Genomic DNA, 23,175 nt, shown 5'->3' on the forward strand with positions numbered 1-23,175 from the left:
ATGCTCTGAATCAAAAAGTATCTTCTACTTTTGCCAATACATCTGCACTCTTAAAAAGATCTTTCCATCCTTACAACAATCTTTTTGACCTTCTGCCGCCTGGAGGTACCCCAGCACAAGAACCAGAACTGTCAGGGTGTTTAACAGCTACTTCCCCCAGGCTGTTTGACTTAACACTCTGCTATCACCCAGCACACATCTACACCCTGTCTGAATCCATCACCCCCTCCCCAACTCAGACACACTGTCATCCTGCACTGGTCACTTCTCATCTTTTATTGTTGCTGTTTCACACATTTATACCACTGCTTGTTTTATTACAATAGTGCCAGTGACATTATACAGTCCTACATAAACATGCACCTCCTCACTTTATTTCAACCCGTCAATCTTTAGGCCTTGTCACTCAGGGACTGGTGCTAATTTTATTTTGTGACTGTAAATGCTGTGTTTTGCACAATTGGCCACAGAGAAACAATGTTTCACTTAGCTGTATACAAGTATGGTTGAATAGACTTGGACTTGAAAAGCTCATAGACATTAGCCTTCATGAGGTAGGGGTGAAGTCCTGAAAATGGAATTGCTGAGAACAACTGCCAACCAACTCAAAAATTACCGATCAACTGCAATGAGTAAAAACTACTTGGATCCTCAGAGATAAAACAAATAAAATTATGGAGGAGCAATGCCTTATATTCCATCTGGGTAACCTCCAACTTAATGGCATGAATATTGATTTCATTCCGGTAAACAATTTCCACACCAGCCCCCATTCCCTACTCTGACCTTTTATTTCTTCTCACCTGCCAATTACTTCCCCCAGGGTTCCCTCCTCCATCCCCTTCTCCTATGGTCCACACTCCTCTCCTATTAGATTCCTTCTTCTCCAGCCATTGACCATTCCTGCCCACCTGGCTTCACCTATCACCTTCCTCTCCCCCTCCCCCCACCTTTTTATTCTGGCATCTTCCCCCTTCCTTTTTCAATCCTGACGAAGGGTCTCTGCCTGAAATGCCAAATGTTTTTTCTCTACCAGAGATGCTGCCTGACCTGCTAAGTTCCTCCAGCAATTCGTGTGTTGCTTAGGATTTGGCATTTTTGTTTCAGAATTTAACACCAGTAAATAATTTACCCTCCCACAGCCTCCACTCTCTGAAAGATGCCCCAGAATAAAAATCGTTCATCTCATGGTCCTTCAAGGCTTCTCTATTTTAGTTTTAAGCTCACTACCACGTACAAATTAGTTGGCATTAGACGTGTTCATTCATTCCCTCGCACTCTTAGAACAGCAAACGGAAAGCTAACAACTGAAAACAACTGATTAGCCCCCAACCCTTGCCTGTAGGAAAACCCAGTGGAGGTAACTGAACAAGAGACATTTCTAGACTGTTTAACATCAAGTTTCATTCAGTTACCCTCAACAGTTCTCTGTGCTGGCTTCCATGTTACAAAAGCAATTAAAAATCTGAGTGAGATTCAAGAATTTTTAATTATAACCTCCCAATTCCTCTATTAGGATTGATGACTACAGGCTCTACTAAACAGAATGCAAAGAGTTGAGCTTTTAAGATAAAGAAAGGAATTCAAGCACAAAACAATCTTTTAAAGTCCAAGATCCCACGTGCAAAATAGGGTAAACAGTAAAAATGCCCAAACTTCAAGACAAAGGAAAAGCGGAGAGCTTTCTAATTCTAGACACCCTCCCCACACCCCCAAGAATGAATGGCAAGAAACATTAGAGATAGTCGAAAGAGCCAACAGAAAACTAATGACCGATATCAAGCATTCAACCTGCAGGAAAGAAGTTGAGATAAATTGAAAAAAGGAAAAAGTATTAGATCAAGTAATTACAAGCCAGTTTGATAACAGCAGCAGCAAACTGTTGAGAAAAAAAAATTGAGGGACAGTACAAATTAGGACTGAGGAACTTAGACCTTTCAATAGTGGTGAAGGAAGGCAGTGGCCAAGTAACTCAAATTATTATTTTTGAGGAGGATACTGCATTCACTGTAGTGAGTGTGAGTTTGACAAAGTCCTTCATGGCAGATTGACAAGGGGCCCCTACGGAAAGTGGCGATTTCATTAAACATTGGCTCAAATGTCAAAAGCAACCTGGGGTTACTCAAAGGCTCAAGGCAGATGAGCATTTGAGTGACCAAAGGTAAAATGTAGTGAACCTCAATTCTGGAATAGTGAAATAAAATAGCCCTTAGGAAACAACACACATAAAAGTTGCTGGTGAACGCAGCAGGCCAGGCAGCATCGCTAGGAAGAGGTGCAGTCGACGTTTCAGGCCGAGACCCTTCGTCAGGACTCAGAAGTAGCTTTGGTGGGCCAGAGCTGGCATTATACATAGGAAGTTTAAATGCCAGCAAAAGGGTGCAGAGGTGGTATAAAAGGCAAGAGTTACATGGTGAGATTTCTTTCCCCAGACTAGAGCACATAGAAAGGAGAAAAAACAAAGGTAATCAAAATTATGAAGGCTTTTGGAGGTCCTTTCGGTAACAGAAGTTTTAGATCTAAACTAGAAATTATTTAAGATATGACCATCTTAAACATACTACCCAGAGGCAGAGGTATATTGGTATAGAAACCTGAAAGAGTGCAATAGACAGTTTGCACAGGAACTTTTAAGAGGTCATCAAGAAAGTTTCAGGTGAGAACTAGTTAGCATTATTAACGTAACACACACAAAATGCTAAGGAGCATCTATGGAAAGAAATAGAGTTGTCATTTCAGGCCAGACCTTTCCCCAGGACTGGAAACGGAGGGGAAAGAAGCCAGATTTAGAAGGTGAGGGGAGAGGAGTACAAGGTAGAAGGTGATAAGTGATGTCAAGTGGTTGGGGGAGGGCTTTGAAATTAAAAGCTGGGAGATCTGACAGGAGAGGAGAGCGGACTGTGGCAGAAAGAGAAGGGGCGGGGGCACCAGAGGGAGGTGATAGGCAGGTGAGAAGAAGAGAAGAGCCACGAAGGGAGCCAGAATAAGGAATGGAAAAAGAGAAAAGGGGGAGAAGGTGAGAAATTACCAGAAGTTAGAAAATAGATGTTCATGCAGATTAAAGCAGAAATTAAAGACTGAATGGTCATTCCATGCCCAATAACCTTTGAGATAAACGTTCTCAGGCACAAGCAAGGCCTAGAGACAAATGATGGGTATTTATGTACTTTGCCTGCACCTGAAATGTAGAATTACAAATCAGAGAAGGAAAAAGGACTGAAAAAAAGCAGCTGATTTTTTCTAACAATTTGATAATCTGATAATCCATCCTCAAAATCCAAAATCAGAAATATTAGATGTTCTCTCCAAATTAAACTGACAATAAAACTGTGCATCAGAATGTGCAGATAGTAAACTGATATGGTATAACAGTTGGCAGCTCAAGGGACCAACATACAACGACCATTGTGGGAGATTTCACTGGCAGCAGTTGGACAGGATTTGGGTTAGAGCCACGGATGTTAAACTAAGCTCAATGCCGCTGAACAGCTAATCTCATTCCTGTACCAAATGTCTACTGGAACAAGACATTAATTAAGAACATTTTGAATCAGAAATCGCTTTGTGGCAATTTCCAACAGAATTTAGCTTTCCATGTCAAACATGGGTCATTCAACCACTTAACCTTGCTTGCCCTTCCACTATAACCAAAGCAAGAACTATGCAGAAGAAATGTCACTAACCATTGTAGCAATGAAACTATGAACAGGAATCTATAAATTGGATCCCAGTCAACAGTACTGACTCTAGCAAATTTCTACAGATGTACTGGGGAGAGCATTCTAACTGGATACATCACTGTCTGGTATAGTGGGGGAGCACTGCACAGGATAGGAAAAAGCTGAAAAGGGTTGCAAAGTCAGCCAGTTCCACCATGGGCACCAGCCTCCCCAGCATCAAAGACATCTTCAAAAGGCAATGCCTCAAAAAGGTAACATCCACTATAAAGGAACCCCATCACCTAGGACAAAGCCTCTTCTCATTAATACCAGAGAGGAGGTGCTTGTGTGGCTGTTATACGATGCTTGGAGTGAACAGTTTTTAAAACAGCATCATTTGCATGTGTGTGTGTTCAAAATGCAGTGATTTTTGTCACTGATAGCCAAGGAATAAGTAGTAGGACAACTTAGAACTGTTTTGCTCACCACAGTTTTAAGTATTCAGGTTAGGAGATACCAGAAACAGTTGGGAGTGAAAATTGAAACGATTTCACTACTTCATCAGTTTTGGAACTGTGAGGAATTTGAAGGTATCAACAATAATCCCGAATGCTACAAAGAAAATGAATTGGAGGATCCAATCATCGAAAGCATTGTATGAAGGCAGTCCATTACCTGCATAAGGTGTCTGTACTGATACTGTTCATTTATAGTCAATCAAAAGAACGCAGCAGTGTACAATAAATTAATTTTTGCATCCTTAATTAGGAACTAATACAATTTATAATACTATAGTAACATTAATAGTGTTCTAATGTCTTCTGTATTTCATTTAAATACACAATTTGCTCTCAGTTTGTCTTATTTTTAGTATATTCTGAACTATTTTCATGAAACTTTGTTGAATTGGGGCAGCTACTGAATAGGGCCAAAATGTACCTGTCCCAGTGATAACTGGAATCCACTTTATTTTTGTTGTAATTTATAAATTTACGTATTACACTGTACTGCTGCCTCAAAACGACAAACTTCATGACATATGCCAGAGATATTAAACCTGGTTCTGAGTTTTCTTTCCGAGAGCTCAAATTCTAGGTGCTGCTGCTTTGCCATCTGTTTCATAGATGTCTTGTGCTCAGACTATGCTGAAAACCTGGCAAGAAATGTTGCAATGCCACTTACATATACTGCAAACAAGACTCCTAAATATTCGCAATCTTGCAAAAATTTTTCAGCCACTGCGTCAATATCATCTGTTCAAAACCAGAAGTGCCCTTATTTCAACTTTCACAAAGCACATCTTGCTTAATCACTCTCAAAACTAGATACCTTGATAAAAATGATTGCAACAATGCAGTAGGAGTGCAAAACCAAACCATGCGCAAAAAAAAAGAACAGCATCAAGTCAAAATACCACAATGCTATTTACAAGAAAGCACATGCACATACACTCAGTAGCCACTTTATTAAGTACATCTGCATATTAATGCAAATATCCAATCAGCCAATCATGTAGCAGCAACTCAATGTACAAAAGCATGCAGACATGGTTTAGAGGTTCAGTTGCTGGTCAGACTAAACATCAGAATGGAAAAGAAATGTGATCTAAGTGACTTTGATTGTGGAATGATGGTAGTTCCAGGTAGGGGGAATGAGTACCTCAGAAACTCCTGATCTCCTGGGATTTTCCACATACAGCACCCTCTACAGTAGGGTTCTTAAGCTGGGGTCCACAGACCCCATAAAAAAGGTTGGAAATTCCTGCTCTGGAGTTTAGAGAATGGTCCGAAAAACAAAAAAACATACAGTGAGCAGCAATCTCTGGGCAAAAACATCATTTTAATGAGAGAGATCAAAGGAGAATGGTCAGAGTGGTTCAACCTAACAGGAAGGCAACAGTAACTCAAATAACCACGTGTTACAACAGTGGTGTGCAGAAGAGCATCTCTAAATGGACAATACACCAAACCTTGAAGTGGATGAGCTACGGCAGCAGAAAATCACACCAGGTTCCACCCCTGTACCTAACATAGTGGCCAGTGAGTGTATACAAAACTCGATGTGGAACACCAGCTTTCCTACAAGTGCAGAGAAAAGCACAGGAACACAGAAATGAAGCAGGATCTCGAGTCCAGATTGTTCAAGTCAAGTCAAGTCACTTTTTATTGTCATTTCAACCATAACTGCTGGTACAGAACATAGTAAAAATGAGACAATGTTTTCCAGGACCATGGTGCTACATGAACCAATACAAAAACTACACTGAACTATGTAAGAAAAAACACAAAAACTACGCTAGACTGCAGACCTATCCAGGACTGCATAAAGTGCACAAAACAGTGCAGGCACTACAATAAATAATAATAAACAACACAGTAGGCACAGTAGAGGTCATATTGTAGACTCTCTTCCCTAGCTCCATTTCTATGAGGTCACCTCATTTCTCAACTTCACTGAATATAGGCCCACCCTACTCAATATCCTTCCACAGAATGACTACTTACCGCAAGAGTTAATGCAATGAATCTGAATTGGACCTCCAAGCTGAGGAGCTCCTTCCCAAGTTTCATCAAAACCTATGCAACTTCTTACTCGTATACTCCAAAGTACTTAAAATAAAGGTGTCTTCCAAACACATCTCAATATTAACATGCTTACTGTGATCTGGAATCATCATGAAGTACAGTAGACCCAAAGGAAAAGATAAGTTACCATTTTAAAGAAACAAATAAATGAGATGAATCATAAAATACTCAGTAAATTACCTTTCAATTATTTTAGAAAAGACTCACCGATTTTGAAATGGCGTATATTACTTTGGAAAATCCCACCGCATCATTCATTTCTTCCTGCAAATAAGACAGCTGGTTACTATACAGCCATTCCAGTAATAATCAGCACCATTACAGCCATTTAGTTTTTAATTACTCTTTCTGGAGAGCTCTGTGTAGCTTAATTTCTCTCCACGTATTAGTCATCCATCTGTATTATCAGCTCACCTTATTTCTTCCCCCAAGCTCCCACCATTTTTTCGTTCTGAGAATGGAGCAAATGCCCAGGCCTGACTTGCTGGGCCGGTCCCCCTACTTTGCATTTCACATCTCCTGCATTCTTTTGTCTGTAGTTTATCTTCTAACTGCCCTCATTCACCCACTGACCAGATAGCCTTCTTACACCTTATCCCCATCCATTAGACATCTCCCTCCCCATAACTTTACATGCTTCTTTTGTCCCCTCCTAAGTTCTTTGCAGGGTTCTCCAACCTGAAACAACTATTTCTTTTCCCATAGATGCTGCCCAGCCTGCTGGGTATTTCTAGTCGTCTGTTTTAGTTGTACTTTACAATATCTTGCATTACATTAGTGTTGTAAATACTCCCTGGTATCATTGGTAAAACATAAAAAGTCAAATCAACTGGCAAGCTTCTGAACAGAGAGATCCTTGAAATGTAAATTCGATTACTAAGTTTTAACAATAAAGTGTGCAATTTTAATGCTTAAAGTATTAAAGCTACTTCAAAAATGTCTATCCAACAAAATAAACTTTGCTATTGCATATATGAGATTTGAAATCCAATAGCTGAAATACTCGGCACGATTTCCATCCCCTACAGCATTTTTAGAAACCAGAATCAGATGTTCTTTCATCCCTTCTTTTAATTAAAAGGTGACTTAAATTAAATTCTTATCCAAAGCACCCAAGACAAGCAGAACATTTTCCAATACCTGCATGACAGACACAGCTCTTCAAACAAGTTCAGCATTTCCAAATTCAGCATCAAATTTTAAGAGGAAACATGCCAAATCATTAGAAAGTGATGAACAAACACACACCTGCTCTTTTGCTCTTTTCTGTTCTTCTCTCTTTCTTCGTTCCTCCTCATCCAGCTTACTGACCACAATATATCTCTCTTTCTGCAAGGCAAAGTGTTTAAAACATTAAGTTTAATTGCTTATTGATATGCATTTCTCCTTAAAATTAAAATAAAACACACTTACTTTCCCAAAGCATCTGAACACATGGGGAGGGAAAAAAATTCCTGGCTCTCACTGATACCCATCGAATATTGAAAGGCCTAAATGGACTGAATGAGGAGAGGATGTTTCCTATAGTGAGAATATCTAGGACAGAAGGACACAGCCTCAGAATAGTGACGCCCATTCAGAACAGGGATGAGTTGATAAGTTCTTGCTTTGTCAGGGCATCAAAGGTTACATGGAGAAGACAGAATGGGGCGAGAGGTATAATAAATCAACAATGATGAAATGGCAGAGCAGACTTGACAGGCCAAATGTCCTAATTCTGCTATGTCTTGTGGTAGAGGAACAAAATTCCGTCTTAGGGAAATGTAAAGGAGAAATAGTTTTGAATGTTTTGCTGGAAAGGGTGCTAGTACAGATTTAACCAGGCATCATTTAAAATACTTGGCTCCAAATTTAAATATCTGACAACATTCTCAAATCTCTTCTTCAGCCTTTTCAGTGCTACCATTTGGTTCCCGGCAACTACGACTTTTCACACGTCTGTGACCTAACTAGATTTATTTTCCTTAATACAGTTGTAATATTAACTCTACTCTAGTATTTCTTGCTCCGCAAATAAGGCACACGTCGAATATTGGATATTAAAGGCCCAGACAGAGTGGATGTGGAGAGGATGTTTCCTATAGTGGGGGAGTCTAGGTCCAGAGGGCACAGCTACAGGATAGAAGGATGTTCCTTCAGAACAGAGATGAAGAGTAATTTCTTTAGCCAGAGAGTGGTGAATCTGTGGAATTTATTGCCACAGATGGCTGTGGAGGCCAAGTCATTGGATATATTTAAAGCGAAGTTTGATTAGTAAGGACAGCTAAGGTTACAGGAAGAAGGCAGAAGAATGGGGTTGAGAGTAATTTTTAAAAAACAGCCATAATGGAAAGGCAGAACAGACACAACGGGCTGAATGCCCTAATTTGCACCTATGTCTTTTGTTGTGGATGCATTATTGATCAACTCATTCTGTACCTCCAGAGACTTATGGACCCATTCTCTACATTTTCCTCTATAATTCTTAGTATTTTATCGTTTAGGCATGTTCTGTTTGGTGTGAGGTCTTTTTAATGATTCTGGGAAGATTTTTCCACTTATACTTTGAGCAGATCACTGCCTGAATAGCTTTGATACATCTTTCTGCTAACAAAGTGTTGAGTAGCCATACCTCTTCTGAAATGATATCTTAGTAAAGTGTTGTTCAAGGAGGACAAAGAGCATAAAGCTGTTGATAAATATATCTCAGTGTTTGAGAGGGCAATTCAAAACAAGGGTAAATTATTAGAACATTTACAGTTAATAAACTTCTCCTTCAGCGATTATACATCAACTCCATTTACTATCCATTAAACTTCTAACAAAATCTCGTCGTTTACGTATTTTTCCTCAGGCAACATTAACATTCCAGCTACATTTATTTGACATTTAATTTATTACCTTTTCATTCTCCAAAGTTTCAACATGAGCCCCTTTTGGAAACCTAAAGCAAGACAGAAAAGGAAAAAATATTGTTTGAGGGGATTCCAACAAACCCCTGAAAACTTCACATTGTTGCTGCTCCAAAGTGTTCTGCAAAGATTCCAAAATCTAAATAAGCTTCCTATTATCTTCCAAATAATTAAAAGATATTTCTGAAATCTTACAAGTTCTGCTCAATTACTGCACCTCCATTTAGAGTGCTCTAATTCATGATCATTTATAAAGTAATTTCAAAAGTACTATACACTCAGTGAAATGACTATAACCCAAAGTATAGTTTTCTCTTATTTCAGCTATTGGAGTGTCACATTTATTTTCATCCACCTCAACATGCTCTCAAGAAAGTGCTGGTATACTCCAGCCGAAAATGGATGTCAAGGCGGAAGATTGGGGATCTTAGTTATAGGAAGGAAATAACTGTCCACTTGATTCCTTTAGCTACAGATAATCACACACACACACACACTTCAGCCTTGCTTTTTTTTCCCCATTCTTGTGCACTGGCTATCTTGCTTGAGGATGGCGATGTTTAGAGCCCTTCACTCGCCATGAGCTGCTCAACTGCACACAATTGTGGATTTTTTTTTCTTTTTATTTAGAGAAACAGCGTAGAACAGGCTCAACTAGCTGTGCCGCTCAGCAACCCATCTATTTATCACAACCCTAATCACTGAACAATTTACAATGACCAACTAACCTATTAACCAGCATATCTTTGGACTGTGGGAGAAAACTAGAGCACCTAGAGGAAATCTACATGGTCATGGGGAGAATATCAAACTCCTTACAGATGGCACTGAACCCTGATGCCCTGGGGTGTAATAGCATCGCACTAACCCCTACACTGCTGTGGCTCAGTTTAGATCTGATCCATTGGTATTGGACCACTCATCTCTGGCCAAGTGTGTTGCTTCTTTTTGAGTACACACCTACCCCGTGTTAGAATTTCAACAATTTGGCACCCAATTTTATTTTCAGTATAACTGGTGATGCAGCTACAATCTGTGACCTTGTATCCTCACAGTATATCTCTACAGTATTTTTCCATCAATATGGCAAGATATTTTGAAGAATGGCAGCAATTAAAATTGGGAAATTGGTTGAACTGTGATAGGCATCTATTGGACTAAACAATGGAATACGTATTCCAAATCTTCACATGTCATCGGATGTTATTAAGGATATTTTGCAAGAGCAGCTGATTTACAAGTCTTTACAATGCCTCAATTGCATGTCTAGATTGGCTATGTAATCTATTGCAATTAATGGTTTTAAAAAAAAGACTCAAATGCATGCAAGTACTACACCAGGCAATTTCAGACAGATACTGAGAGTCAATCACATTGTACAGGTCAGGTTTTATGCACATGCCAAGTTTGATAAGGCCATTTGATTTCCTTCTATAAATGACATCAGTGAACCACATTGGCTTCAAAACAGTATGATCATTGTTTGGTTATCATTTTTATAATTTTTATTTCTGATGTACTTAACTAAATTTAAATTTCCAGCTATCATTTTTACCACAGGTTACTCATTTTATTAGGTACACCTGTACACCTGCTTGTTAATGCAAATATCTAATCAGCCAATCTTGTAGCAGCTACTCAATGCATAAAAGCATGCAGACATGGTCAAGAGGTTCAGTTGCTGTTCAGACCAAACATCAGAATGGGGAAGAAATGTGATCTAAGCGACTTTGACCATGAAATGATTGTCAGAGGCAGATGGGGTGACTTGAGTATCTCAAAAACTGCTGATCTTTGGGATTTTCACACACAACAGTCTCCAGAGTTTACAGAAAATGATGTGAAAAACAAAAAAAGACTCCAGTGAGCGGCTGTTCTGTGGGCGAAAAGCCCTTGTTAATGAAGGGGCCGGAGCAGAATAATTAGATTGGTTCCAACTGACAGGAAGACAACAATCAAATAACAACGCGTTACAGTACTGGTGTGCAGAAGGACATCTCAAAAAGCAATACATGGGCTCCACTCCTGTAACTAATAAAGTGACTACTGAGTTTATATTGTTGTAATTACAAAACTCTTAGTACAACCATTACAGGACAAATTGGTGAAGAATCTTTACTGAGCAAGTTTCATGTTCATGGGAGATTTATTAAACAAAAGATTTCAACTCAATGAATGCCTTAAGCAACTTTTAATAATTCTGAATAAAAACTTATTATTTCACTATTCAGTCAAGACAATAGGAAAATAGATCAGATTTTATAACTTCCACATTTCAACATTATATATTCAATATGTTCTATTAAAAAAACAAAAATTCTGCACAACACTTCAGTACCCTGTACCTTGATACCAGGACTTACTTCCAGTTCAAAGTCTGATAAATGAGCTTTCTCTGGAACCTTTGAAAAGAAAACATTTTTTAAAAAATTTAACAATAAACTAAAGTTCAAAGTAATATTTATTATCAGAGCACATACATGTCACCACGTACAACCCTGAGATTCCTTTTCAGCAGGCATACTTAGCCAATCTATAGAACAGTAACTGTAAACATCAACTATAAACGGTAAACAAATTCTGCAAATGTAGAGCTAAATAAATAGCAATAAATAATGAGCATGAAATAAATGAGTGTAGTTATCCACTTCTGTTCAAGAGCCTGATGCTTATGGGGTGGTAACTGTATTTGAACCTAGTGGTGCAAGTCCTGAGGCACTTGTAACTTCTACCGGATGGCAATAGCGAGAAAAATACACACTTACCACACATATAGATGGCAAAACAAACTTAAAATAAGTTAGATACATTTGACATTATTCACCCATTTGATTTTCATACTTAACACGTGCATCAGTAACTTAACACTGCATATTTATGGATTGGGGTGGGTGGGAAGAGCAAGAAGTCAAGTCAAGTTTATTGACATTTAACCATACATGTATATAATGCACATAACTATATAATATATATAGAAATGAGACAACGTTCCCCCAACCCAGGGTGTAAAGCGCAGTTAGTACACGATAACTTATGAAAGTAAGGATTAAATCTACAGGTTAATCACACATAAATAACAAACTAAAGTACGTTAATATTAAATATTGTAAGGTACGGAACAGGTCAACCAGTGACACTTCGAATACGATGTGGCAGGGAGTTCAGAAGCCCAATGGCCTGGAGGAAGAAACTGTTCCCCATACTAACCGTTCGTGTTTTTATGCATCGCAGTCTCCTGCCTGATGGTGGAATGTCAAAGAGGATACTGGATGGATGGCTGGGATCCTTAATAATACTAATGGTCCTGAGTATGCAGCGCTCCTGATAAATATACCCAATGAAAGGTAGGGAGAAAAAGTGTATTAAGCAAAATCTCTGACCCAAGCACATTTATTCAGTCCATGCCTCTGCCTGTTCTTTGAAACGATAATCCATATTGTTCTATTCTCCTCTTTGCCCATTATTCCCTTAGATTTTAGCCAATTCCCCTTTGGAATTGATCACTGAAATTCCTTTCTTTCATTGGCTTTTGTCTTCTAGATCTCCCTCTCACTGCTGCCAACAGAAGATGTACGGGTCATGGGTCCCATCACGTTGGCGGCTCGTGGCTGTGGTTTAATCCTTAATATCCTCAGTGCTGAGCGCGCTTTATTATTTGCGTGATTTGATCGAAGTACTTCAACATGGAACTGGATCTGCGCTGAACTGACTGACTCCGTGAATGTAGCCACAGCCATCAGCTCCTGGATTGGCTTCACTTGCCTCGGTGGCCCGTAGCTGTGGAGTCATTTTTGGATACTCCACGGTTTGATGAATAATATTCTGTATTATTCATTCGCGGTTTATTGTTTGCGGATCTTTTATTGTGCATTTGACAGTCTTGTTTTCTGGGGTTTTTTTCTTTCAACTGGTCCTTTGTTTTGAGGCTGCCTTCAAAAAGAATCTCAAGGTTGCATATTGTATACTTAACATACTTTGATGATAAATGTACTTTGAACTTTGATCATAACAGCCCTGTGATTGAAAACATTATGAGCTATGATAGCTTAGACCGGTTTTTTTTTAAAAAAATGCACAAGATGTGATGTAGATTAGAGACCAGATTTTAATCTGGACCAAAATGGATGTATAACACATGGTCTCCAAGCCACTTCAGAAAAATTGGGTGAGGGAAATGTCTGCGAGTCTGTGAACCCACTGGGGAAATCGGAGGCCCATGTCTGTGAGTCCCTGGGTCCACTGGAGACTGGAAGCTCAGAGGCAGCCTGTCCTGGGGTTGAAGGACTGTTGGTGTATGAGTGGGAGGGGAGAAAGGGGCTTATTTTTCTGTTATTATTTTGTTGCTGTTGTTGCTTGTTGATTGATTGCATACAATCAATGTATATAAGCTATGTAATGTATTTACACTATATTTTTTATTATTGTGTTCTTTATCATATTGTGCTATTTTCTGTGCTGCAGTGGATCCAGAGCAACAATTATTTAATTCTCCTTTACTCATGTATACTGGAAATTACATTAAACAAACTTGAATCATGTGTTGTTCTGCTGAAATTGTGGATATGCCGTTTTGGCAGCAGAATGTATGGCGACACTTACAGGCTGCTCCAGCACATCCCTTGAGTGTGTTGGTTGTGAATGCAAACAGCGTATTTCACCTTATGTTCCAATGCACACATGTGATAAATAAATTAATCAGAATCCCTACAATAATTGAGTTCCCATGTGAAAATGCATGTTGAATGTATAGATGAGGTTGAGCTGTGATTCCTCCACATGTACACAGGCTTATGGATGACTGCACATCAGTAAACACCATGGTGAATTAAACCACAACTGTTAACAATAAGTTGTAAATAATATAAAGCATTCTGCAGCTTCATACCAGACTCCAAAAGCCCATAAAGTAACCCATTTTCGTAAACTGTTGAATGCATTTCTACTTACCCGGTGCACGGTTCCAACTCTATACTACCTTTGTCATCTTTCAGTAGGTCTTCGACTTTCTCCCTGAAAACAATGACATTGCTCAGTTTTACGTTTCGATTCAGCAGAGCAAGGTGCTTGACCAAGTGTTTGAATGTCTAATAAACATACCACGTTGTTGCAAACAAACATTTTCCAACACAATCCATTTTACTTTCAAATGCTTTTCAAAAACAAATTTATTCCTTGGCAAGGGGACAACACAGACACTCAAAAAACAAATTATATTCTGTGATTGGCGAATTGGGTGGGAGAAAATTTAATATTTTAACACATAAGCTGCTTGAACATTTCTAGCTTTTGGTTTCTTATTTTAAAATTGCCATCATCACCACTACCTTATTTTATTACTAAGAAGCTGAAAGTTGGGTTCCAAGCTGTCACACAATTTTCCCTAAACGAAAATTCAAACCTCAAATTGGCAATAGAAACATTTTCAGTTTCTTTCAAATCTAGGATTTGTACTCCAATTCTGTTTGCCTAAGGTGTGTTGAAGATTGCACAGAAGGTATAATTCCCCTAATCTGAGGAAAGACATCCTTGCCATAGAGGGAGTACAAAGAAGGTTCACCAGATTGATTCCTGGGATGGCAGGACTTTCATATGATGAAAGACTGGATGAACTAGGCTTATACTCACTGGATGAACTAGGCTTATACTCGCTGGAATTTAGAAGATTGAGGGGGGATCTTACTGAAACGTATAAAATCCTAAAGGGATTGGACAGGCTAGATGCAGGAAGATTGTTCCCAATGTTGGGGAAGTCCAGAACGAGGGGTCACAGTTTGAGGATAAAGGGGAAGCCTTTTAGGACCGAGATTAGAAAAAACTTCTTCACACAGAGAGTGGTGAATCTGTGGAATTCTCTGCCACAGGAAACAGTTGAGGCCAGTTCATTGGCTATATTTAAGAGGGAGTTAGATATGGCCCTTGTGGCTAAAGGGAACAGGGGGTATGGAGGGAAGGCTGGTACAGGGTTCTGAGTTGGATGATCAGCCATGATCATATTGAATGGCGGTGCAGGCTCAAAGGGCCGAATGGCCTACTCCTGCACCTATTTTCTATGTTTCTATTAATGATTCCCAAATTTCCAGTAAACATTTTGGTGCTGGAATTTTACCCAACTTTTATTTTTTTAAAAATCCTTATCAGGAACTACTTAGTGAAGAAAACATCCATTGTTTAATATTAACAGCACTCTGAATCCCCACTAGGAATACTACAGAAGGTCATAAAGAATTACATTAAAGTCAGGTAGAAACATGAAACACTTGTGTAATTCAAATAAAACTAAAAATGTATGTTAGACATACAAAATGTAAAGAACATTCGTTTCTTCCAGAGAATTTGCAAATAAAAAAAAATCTACAGATCATTAAATGATTAATAAACTAAACCTGGATTCTGAACCAGAATTTTAACTCTGAATAATAATAAATTCAAAAGACAAACTTTTAATACAGGCCAGATCTTGGCTTCAGTGATGAACAAATAGCTCATCCCTTGCCTGTGCCCATAAACGTCATAAAACAGTGAATCCTCTCATGGGATTAATGAATATACAAACTCCTCAAAAGTCATTAGTAGAGAATTTTCCAACATTGCATCTTCAATAAAAATACATCACTGTAAGTATAACCATACCCTACCACTAGAAAGCCATCTTCCTTGATGCAAATTTTGTTGGAATGCTCAGATCACTGATAGGTGTCAATATTGAAGAAACCCAGGGAACAATGTAATCTTCCCACGTGTTAAAAGGGGATTGTGTTACATTACAGCTCTGGTCTCCCCTGGAGCAGAAAAAGACTATTCAGGTGCTGTGCCTGCATTGGCAGCTCAGGCTCAATAACATTACTTTATGCTGTGGACTATACTTCAGGCATACATTATTACAAAGGCAATGAATAATAGACATACACCTGACCCCAACAAGGAGTTAAAGTCCTCAGAAAAGAACGAAATGGTTGAAAACTGTTGGCTGATCTTAAAATGTGTATAATTATTTTATGCTCCCAAGAAGGTTTAGAAGTTTTGATTAAAATTCAATTGCTCATATATTTTTTCTGTTGCCTGGCCTACGCTTCAACTGTCTCTTACATACAAAAATACTCTGCATAACCCAACTCCAATAGATTTACTTGAAACCTCCTGGCCAATTTTTGACCCTGGAAGGTACTTCAAATATTGGTACCTCAAAAAGGATTTAAACATGAACGTCCTTTATCAGGATCTTCCGCCTCATACCACAGAAATTCATCATTCTACACTTGACATTTTTCCAGAATGGCGTATGGCAGGTGCCGGGCCCCGACTTTTTGTTCGTTGACAACAATTCAGAGGTAAAACTAGATTCAGTAGATAATTGGACAGGCTGCAGTTTAGTCAGGTGGAGAATCTCATAGCACATTAAAATTCACTTACACAATTTTCTCAATAAAACTTCGATGTTCTTCTGGAACGACAACTGGCCCTTTAGTGGAGTTTGGCGACATGAAAGATGGAGTCCCTGTGCCATTAGATTGATGGTGTTTTTCTTCCAATTGCTCTCGAAGCTGCCTTTCCTCTTCCCGGTTTAAGTATGGGATCCCTGCAAATTTGAATTCCAGTAGACAACTGCTAAGAAAGATCAAAATTTTACCATGCCCTCCACAAATTCTCCAAGTAATTGACCAGTATTAAAACACATAAACTCAGAGCTTTCAAAGGCATCACATGAAATATACTGGGATATATATAAAACAGGATAATAATAGAGAAAAATTCTAAACACAAAACTTACTAACTATAGCAACCTGAAGTAACACTACTAGCAGAAAAATCCCTGCCTCTCTAATCTCCCAGATAGAGGAACTTCCTCTCTTATTTACCACAAAATGCAAGCATCATAATTTTCTTCAGAAATGATCACTCACCATCTCGGAAGACTTTATTGAAGTCAAATCCTTGATTTGCTAGAAAATCAATACTTGAACTCTAAAAGATAAAAAAAAAGCACAAGAGCTGTGGTTTGCTGACACAGAATAGTTGATCCAAGATCTGATAAAGTATTAGACATTTTGTTCTGATCACTATCTACGCCACAACCAAGATCCTCAAAAAAAAATACAGTTCATTATCACATTGCAGGTTATGAAATCTACATGTGCAAACTGGTTTCTATGGTTCCTACACTACAGTCGCAACAACATTTCAAGTCAAGTCAAGTTTATTGTCACTTAACTACATACTTGTATACTGTCAAACGAAACAGCATTTCACCAAACCCAGGGTGTAAAGCATAGTAGTACACATAACACACTATAATTTATGAAAGTAAGGATAAAATCTACAGATAAATAAAGTGTATATATTAACTATTGTAAAGGTGCAGAACAGGGTTAACCAGTGACATTTCGAAGGTGATGCGGCAGGAAGTTCAGAATCCTAATGGGCTGAGGGAACAAACTGTTTCCCACCATGACCTTTCTTGTTTTTATTGCATTGGAGTCTCCTGCCTGATGGTAGAAAGATGCTGGATGGATGGGTGGGATCCTTAATGATACCAAGGGCCCTGCACACTGATAAATGTCCCCTGAAGTTCTTCATACATTTTAAAGCTATTCAGAACATTCAGAGGTGGCAGAAATATTAAAAGTTTTCAAGCACTTTTAGTAAGTATACACATTCTACAAAGATAATGAAATAATAAAACCAGATATCAGAGGCCTTTTTCCTATTAATCAAATAATTGGAAGATTGACGACCATGGAAAGCTATATAGCAAGAAAGAGGAAAAGTGAAGTGAAATGGGATGAGGACAAGGTTAACTTCATTGCAACATACAAAATGCTTTAAATGGCTTGACAAGTGAAAATGCTGTTAGGGAGTCCAAGTGTCATAATCAGGATAAAAGACAGATGCACAGAAACATGTTTATTCAAAAGGCATTGAATGCTTTGTTCCAGATGACTGGACTTAATAGCCACACATTAATAAGGACAAATTGGACTTGAATGGAGTACAGCCTTAATTTATCAAAATGATACCCAGTTCCCAATAATTCAATCATGAGGGTTTAAACATGCTCTTCTGGTGCCCTTGGAATGTTCGGAGTTTAACTTCCAGTAAGATGGTAGTGTGCTCAGTCACAGCAGCCTCTCTGGGTCCAAACAAAGTTCAAAGTAAATTTATTATCAAAGTACACATATGTCATCATATACAGCCCCAAGTTCATTTTCTTGCAGGCATACTCAATAAATCCAATAATCAATTAAAGACTGCACCAACAGGGTGGACAACCGGTACACAAAAGCCAACACAAACTGCAAATACAACAACACAGAAAAAGTAAATGAATAAATAAGCAATAAATCATGAGATGAAGAGTCCTTGAAAGCCAGTCAAGGACCAGTTCAGGTGAAGTTAAGTGAAGTTATCCCCTCTGGTTCAAGAGCCCAAAGATCAAGGGGTAATATCTGTTCCTGAATCTAGTGGTGTGAGTCCTGAGGCTCCTGTACCATCTTCCTGGTGACAGAAGAAAGCATGATCTGAGAGGTGGGGGGTTCCTGATGATGAATGCAGCTTTCCTGCATCAAAGCTCCATGTAGATGTGTTCAATAGTGGGGAGGGCCATGAAAGACTGGTCCGTATCCACTACTTTTAGCAGGATTTTATGTTCAAGATGTAATTGTTTGTCCTTTACATTTTTTTTTAAATAATCACAAGACACTGCTAGGTGTTAAGAACCTCAAGTACCGCAGGTCTTCCCCACTATGGTGTTGCTCGATAGCAGTGGAGCTGGACCTGATACTTATTGTGTTGCCAACTGCTACAGACATCCAAGCAGAAAGGCACCAAATGCAGTGCATGGTCCAGCAATCAGTGCAAATGATTTGTCTTGAATGTGTTTCTTGTGATCGCAAGACCCTGGAGCTCATTGGTAACGTAGAATACTGCAAGTCTGGTTCACTGGCAAGACTGACAGCGGGTGAGCTGCGTGGCCTCGGTCGTTGCGCGGACCAGGACCTCTCGCCGTGGGGTTGCCTATTGTAGCTGCCCAGGAGAGGAGACACAGGACACAGTGTGGCAGAGAGCAGAGGTTCAACGTGTGCGCTGGAAGTCTCTGCTGGCCCTGCCCCTTGGTGCTGCCCTCCAGTGTTCACTTGGCGGAAGACAAGCTGGACTGCAGAGCGCTTGTTCTTGCAGAAACGTATCTCCAGGACAACACCCCATGCAACATCCCATCAATCTATAGGCCACGACACTCAGGGACTTAAATCATATTAGTTTTTCTGTGATTGTATGTTTTACTGCTATCAAAATTATATATGCTCTATGTGCCTTGTACTGAGTGTGACTGTTGGTACCGTGTTATACCACGACCCCAGAAGAACGCTGTTTCATTTGGCTATATTCACGTGCATAGCTGAATGGCAATTCAACTTGAGCTTGACCAAAGTTTCCAAATTATAGTTCAGGCATGAAGTTCCCCATAACGTATTATATATGCATGACAGTATTAAGGGCCAAAATCAGCAGTGGAGGCAAAGCCAGAATCAATGAAGGAAGTGGTAAGAGAGCATTTGGAAATAAAATGTAGGACTGGGCAAGGTCAACATGGAATTAGTGCTCTGTGACTGTATGTACTGTGTTTTGTGTCTTGACCCCAGAGGAATGATGTTTCGCTTAGCTGTATACATGTGTATGGTTGAATTATAACAAACTTGAACTGAACTAAATTATATAACAAAATATATAGAAGATTTATTGGGCAAATCAAGGAAAAATAATTATTCCACTCACAGAGCAGTAGGCCACAGAATTCAGTGCCTGAAAGGGTGTTTGAGGCAGTAGTCTTTAAAAAAATACTGGGGAGAGCATTTATGGGTCTCAATCTACATTGCCATAAACTGAGAGCTGGAACACTTAATTCTTTCACAAACGAGAAAAAAAAATCTACAAATGCTGGAAATCCAAAATGCTGGAGGAACTCAGCAGCCCAAGAATCTATGGAAAAGAGCGAACAGTCAATGTTGTGGGTCAGTTCTGATGAAAAAGGAGGACATTTCCTTCGTTCTGGAATGAAAAGCCTCATCCTGAGAGTAGTTGCGGTGGAGACGGAGGAACCGAGAGAAGGGGATGGTATTTTTACAAATAACAGGATGGGAAGAAGTATTGTCCAAGGAGCTGCAAGAGTCTGTGGTGTTACGTACCCCTTAACGGGTGAAGAGAACCAGCAGAAATGGAACACACCTGGAGTCTGTTTTTGCAGTTTACTAACACTATTTTTATTAGTAACTACGCAATACAGTAATATAAAACTAGATAAGTCGAACAGGTTAGCAGAGTTTATGTATATGTAGGTGTGGAAATATAAAATCTAAACTTCTTCAAACTTAGGTGGTAATTGATACAGTCTTACGATGGTAGGTAAACAAAGTCAGTTCAGTTCGTGCTATTGAGTTGAGCAGAACTGAGGAGACAGAGGTGATTTGTTATCCACATAAGCCGATGCCATCGATTCTTCCCGTTGTCCTCCAAAACTTCCAAGTTAGCCAAACTTGACCAATTTAAGAATGCTATCTTCAAGTGATAATCTACCAACCCAGGCAAAGGTTAGGCACACAGGTAGACTCCACAGGGTCACTCTTTCACGCACTAATAATCACAGATTGATTCCTCTTAATCGACCCTCAGTCCCACCTGAGAATGTAGTGGTAATTTCAGCACACCTTAGTGTGTCTGCGTGTCCTTTTCTTCTGGGTGTCCTGTGAAACAAGCAACTACGCTGGTTTAAATACTGTTGTGCTGAACACCAGCTATCCATCATGTAGCTTTTTTTCAACTCAGAACTCAGAACTCAGAACTCAGAACTCAGAACTCAGAACTCAGAACTCAGAACTCAGAACTCAGAACTCAGAACTCAGAACTCAGAACTCAGAACTCAGAACTCAGAACTCAGAACTCAGAACTCAGAACTCAGAACTCAGAACTCAGAACTCAGAACTCAGAACTCAGAACTCAGAACTCAGAACTCAGAACTCAGAACTCAGAACTCAGAACTCAGAACTCAGAACTCAGAACTCAGAACTCAGAACTCAGAACTCAGAACTCAGAACTCAGAACTCAGAACTCAGAACTCAGAACTCAGAACTCAGAACTCAGAACTTGGCAGTGTTTGAGTGGTCTTCGCCTCTCTCTCTATATCTCTCTTTGTAACAAGCTGTTCGTGCTGTATACCTGCACACTCTCTCTCCCCTTTCTGGAGCAGCTCAAACAGTGTCCAAAAGTCAGTCTCATTCTCCCGGCATTTTAAAAGTGACAGTCCACAGAAAATATGAACCCTAGGGGTACATAACACTGGGTTTATAATAGGTATCAGTAGATAAGCTGTCTCCAGAGACAGAGGCAGAAAGATTGAGAAGGGGGATCCTGCCACACTCACGTTGGAGGAACAACACCCTGTATTCTGTCTGGGTAGCCTCCAACCTGATGGCATGAAGATTGACTTCTCCAACTTCTAGTAATGCCCCCCTCTCTTTTACCCCTTTTCTGTCTCTCATCTCATCTCCTTGCCTGCCCATCACCTCCCCCTGCTGCTCCTCCTCCCTTTTCTTTCTTCCATGGCCTTCTGTCCTCTACTATTAGATTCCCCTTCTCCAGCCCTGTATCTTTCACCAATCAACTTCCCAGCTCTTTACTTCATCCCTCCCCCTCCTGGTTTCACCTATCACCTTGTGTTTTCTCCCTCTCCTCCCCTTACCTTTTAAATCTACTCATCTTTTCTCTCCAGTCCTGCTGAAGGGTTTCGGCCCAAAACATCAACTGTACTCTTTTCCATAGATGCTGCCTGGCCTGCTGAGTTCCTCCAGCATTTGCTTTTATCACTTATCTTGTTCATAACTCTTTTCAGTTAGCTGAGTTGCAATGGGCTGAGTTATTACAAATAATGTGAAACTTTATAACTCCACAACACTGCACTGCTGCTGCCATGATAACTTCACGAATAATGTCAGTGATTCTCCCAGAAGACCACAACCTGGTCGTGGTTTGGAGGCTTGTGTGCCTCAGTGACACATAAGCTGTTGACTGGAGTCAAGGCATTGGTAGGGTCCCCATGCCAGACAAGCCAAAGGGTGGAGGCCAAACTAAGACCGGTCCACCATTACAATCCTGTCTGGTAAAACAAAACTGTTATGAAAACAGCAATGAAGGATCTTTCTATACGAGTGCAATGGTATTCCTAAGTCTTCATCAAGGACTTGCATGACTGACAGTGAAAGTAGCAAGGAAGCTCCTGATATGATGAAGGGAGCCTTGAACACCACCAGAGATGTCTGACCTTTGCTACCCTAAACTCCAGCAGCATAACAGGCAGTAACACACAACGTCAATGATAATAAACCCAGTGCTGATTCTGATATGAGAAAAGTGCAGTACCTTTAAATTAATAAACATGAGTCCAAGTAATTGCAACTTAAATACCATCTGTTTTGAGCTCAAGATTACTGATGTTGAATATTCTGCTTCATATTGAATCCAGGTGAGATATTCTAAAACCGATGAATTAGATCTACCCATACACCTATCCTATAAAATCCACTCAATCAAGAAGCGGACGGGAAAGATGGCAGCTCACTTGGTCACAGTGGTTTCTCTGGGTCCAACTAATGGTGCAATTGTTTGTCCTTAACGTCTTTCTTATGATTGCTGGTTATTAAGAACACTGAGTACTGCAGGTCTACCTCACTAGCAAATTCCACAGCACAGGAGTGTTGCATGCCATGTCATCACCCGCGAAAGCCATCCAGGGAAGAATACGTTGGAATTGATGTGTGGAAACAGTGCATACTGCAGTCCGTGCTGCCTTGGGGGCTGGCCCCTCCCATTGGTGCTGCTCTCCAGTGTTCCCTTGGTGAAAAACTTTTTTTAGTTGAGCTGGATTGCGTTCGACTGTGGCTGCAGTACTGTGCAATGAGGAACTGCTGTGTACTTGTTCTTGCAGAAACATGGCTCAAAGACAACATCCCATGCACCATCAATCTTCAAGCCAAGCCACTCAGGAACTTGCGC

At 39.7% G+C, this 23,175-nt stretch overlaps 1 protein-coding gene across 2 annotated transcripts in view; it reads right to left on the reverse strand.

The window, feature by feature from the left end:
- parn (poly(A)-specific ribonuclease (deadenylation nuclease)) overlaps window positions 1–23,175 on the reverse strand; it is a 164,650-nt gene that overhangs the window by 129,126 nt on the left and 12,349 nt on the right. For both annotated transcript variants that reach the window (XM_063059299.1, XM_063059300.1), the window contains exons 6-12: window positions 17,037–17,097; window positions 16,546–16,711; window positions 14,083–14,145; window positions 11,499–11,537; window positions 9,125–9,167; window positions 7,493–7,573; window positions 6,452–6,508 (exon numbers count right to left, since the gene is read on the reverse strand). In XM_063059299.1, coding sequence (XP_062915369.1) covers window positions 6,452–6,508; window positions 7,493–7,573; window positions 9,125–9,167; window positions 11,499–11,537; window positions 14,083–14,145; window positions 16,546–16,711; window positions 17,037–17,097 — 510 coding nt within the window. The remainder of the gene's footprint in view (window positions 1–6,451; window positions 6,509–7,492; window positions 7,574–9,124; window positions 9,168–11,498; window positions 11,538–14,082; window positions 14,146–16,545; window positions 16,712–17,036; window positions 17,098–23,175) is intronic.

The sequence above is a fragment of the Mobula hypostoma genome, chromosome 9 (genome assembly GCF_963921235.1).
Source record: "Mobula hypostoma chromosome 9, sMobHyp1.1, whole genome shotgun sequence".
In the NCBI taxonomy this organism is placed as follows: Eukaryota; Metazoa; Chordata; class Chondrichthyes; order Myliobatiformes; family Myliobatidae; genus Mobula; species Mobula hypostoma.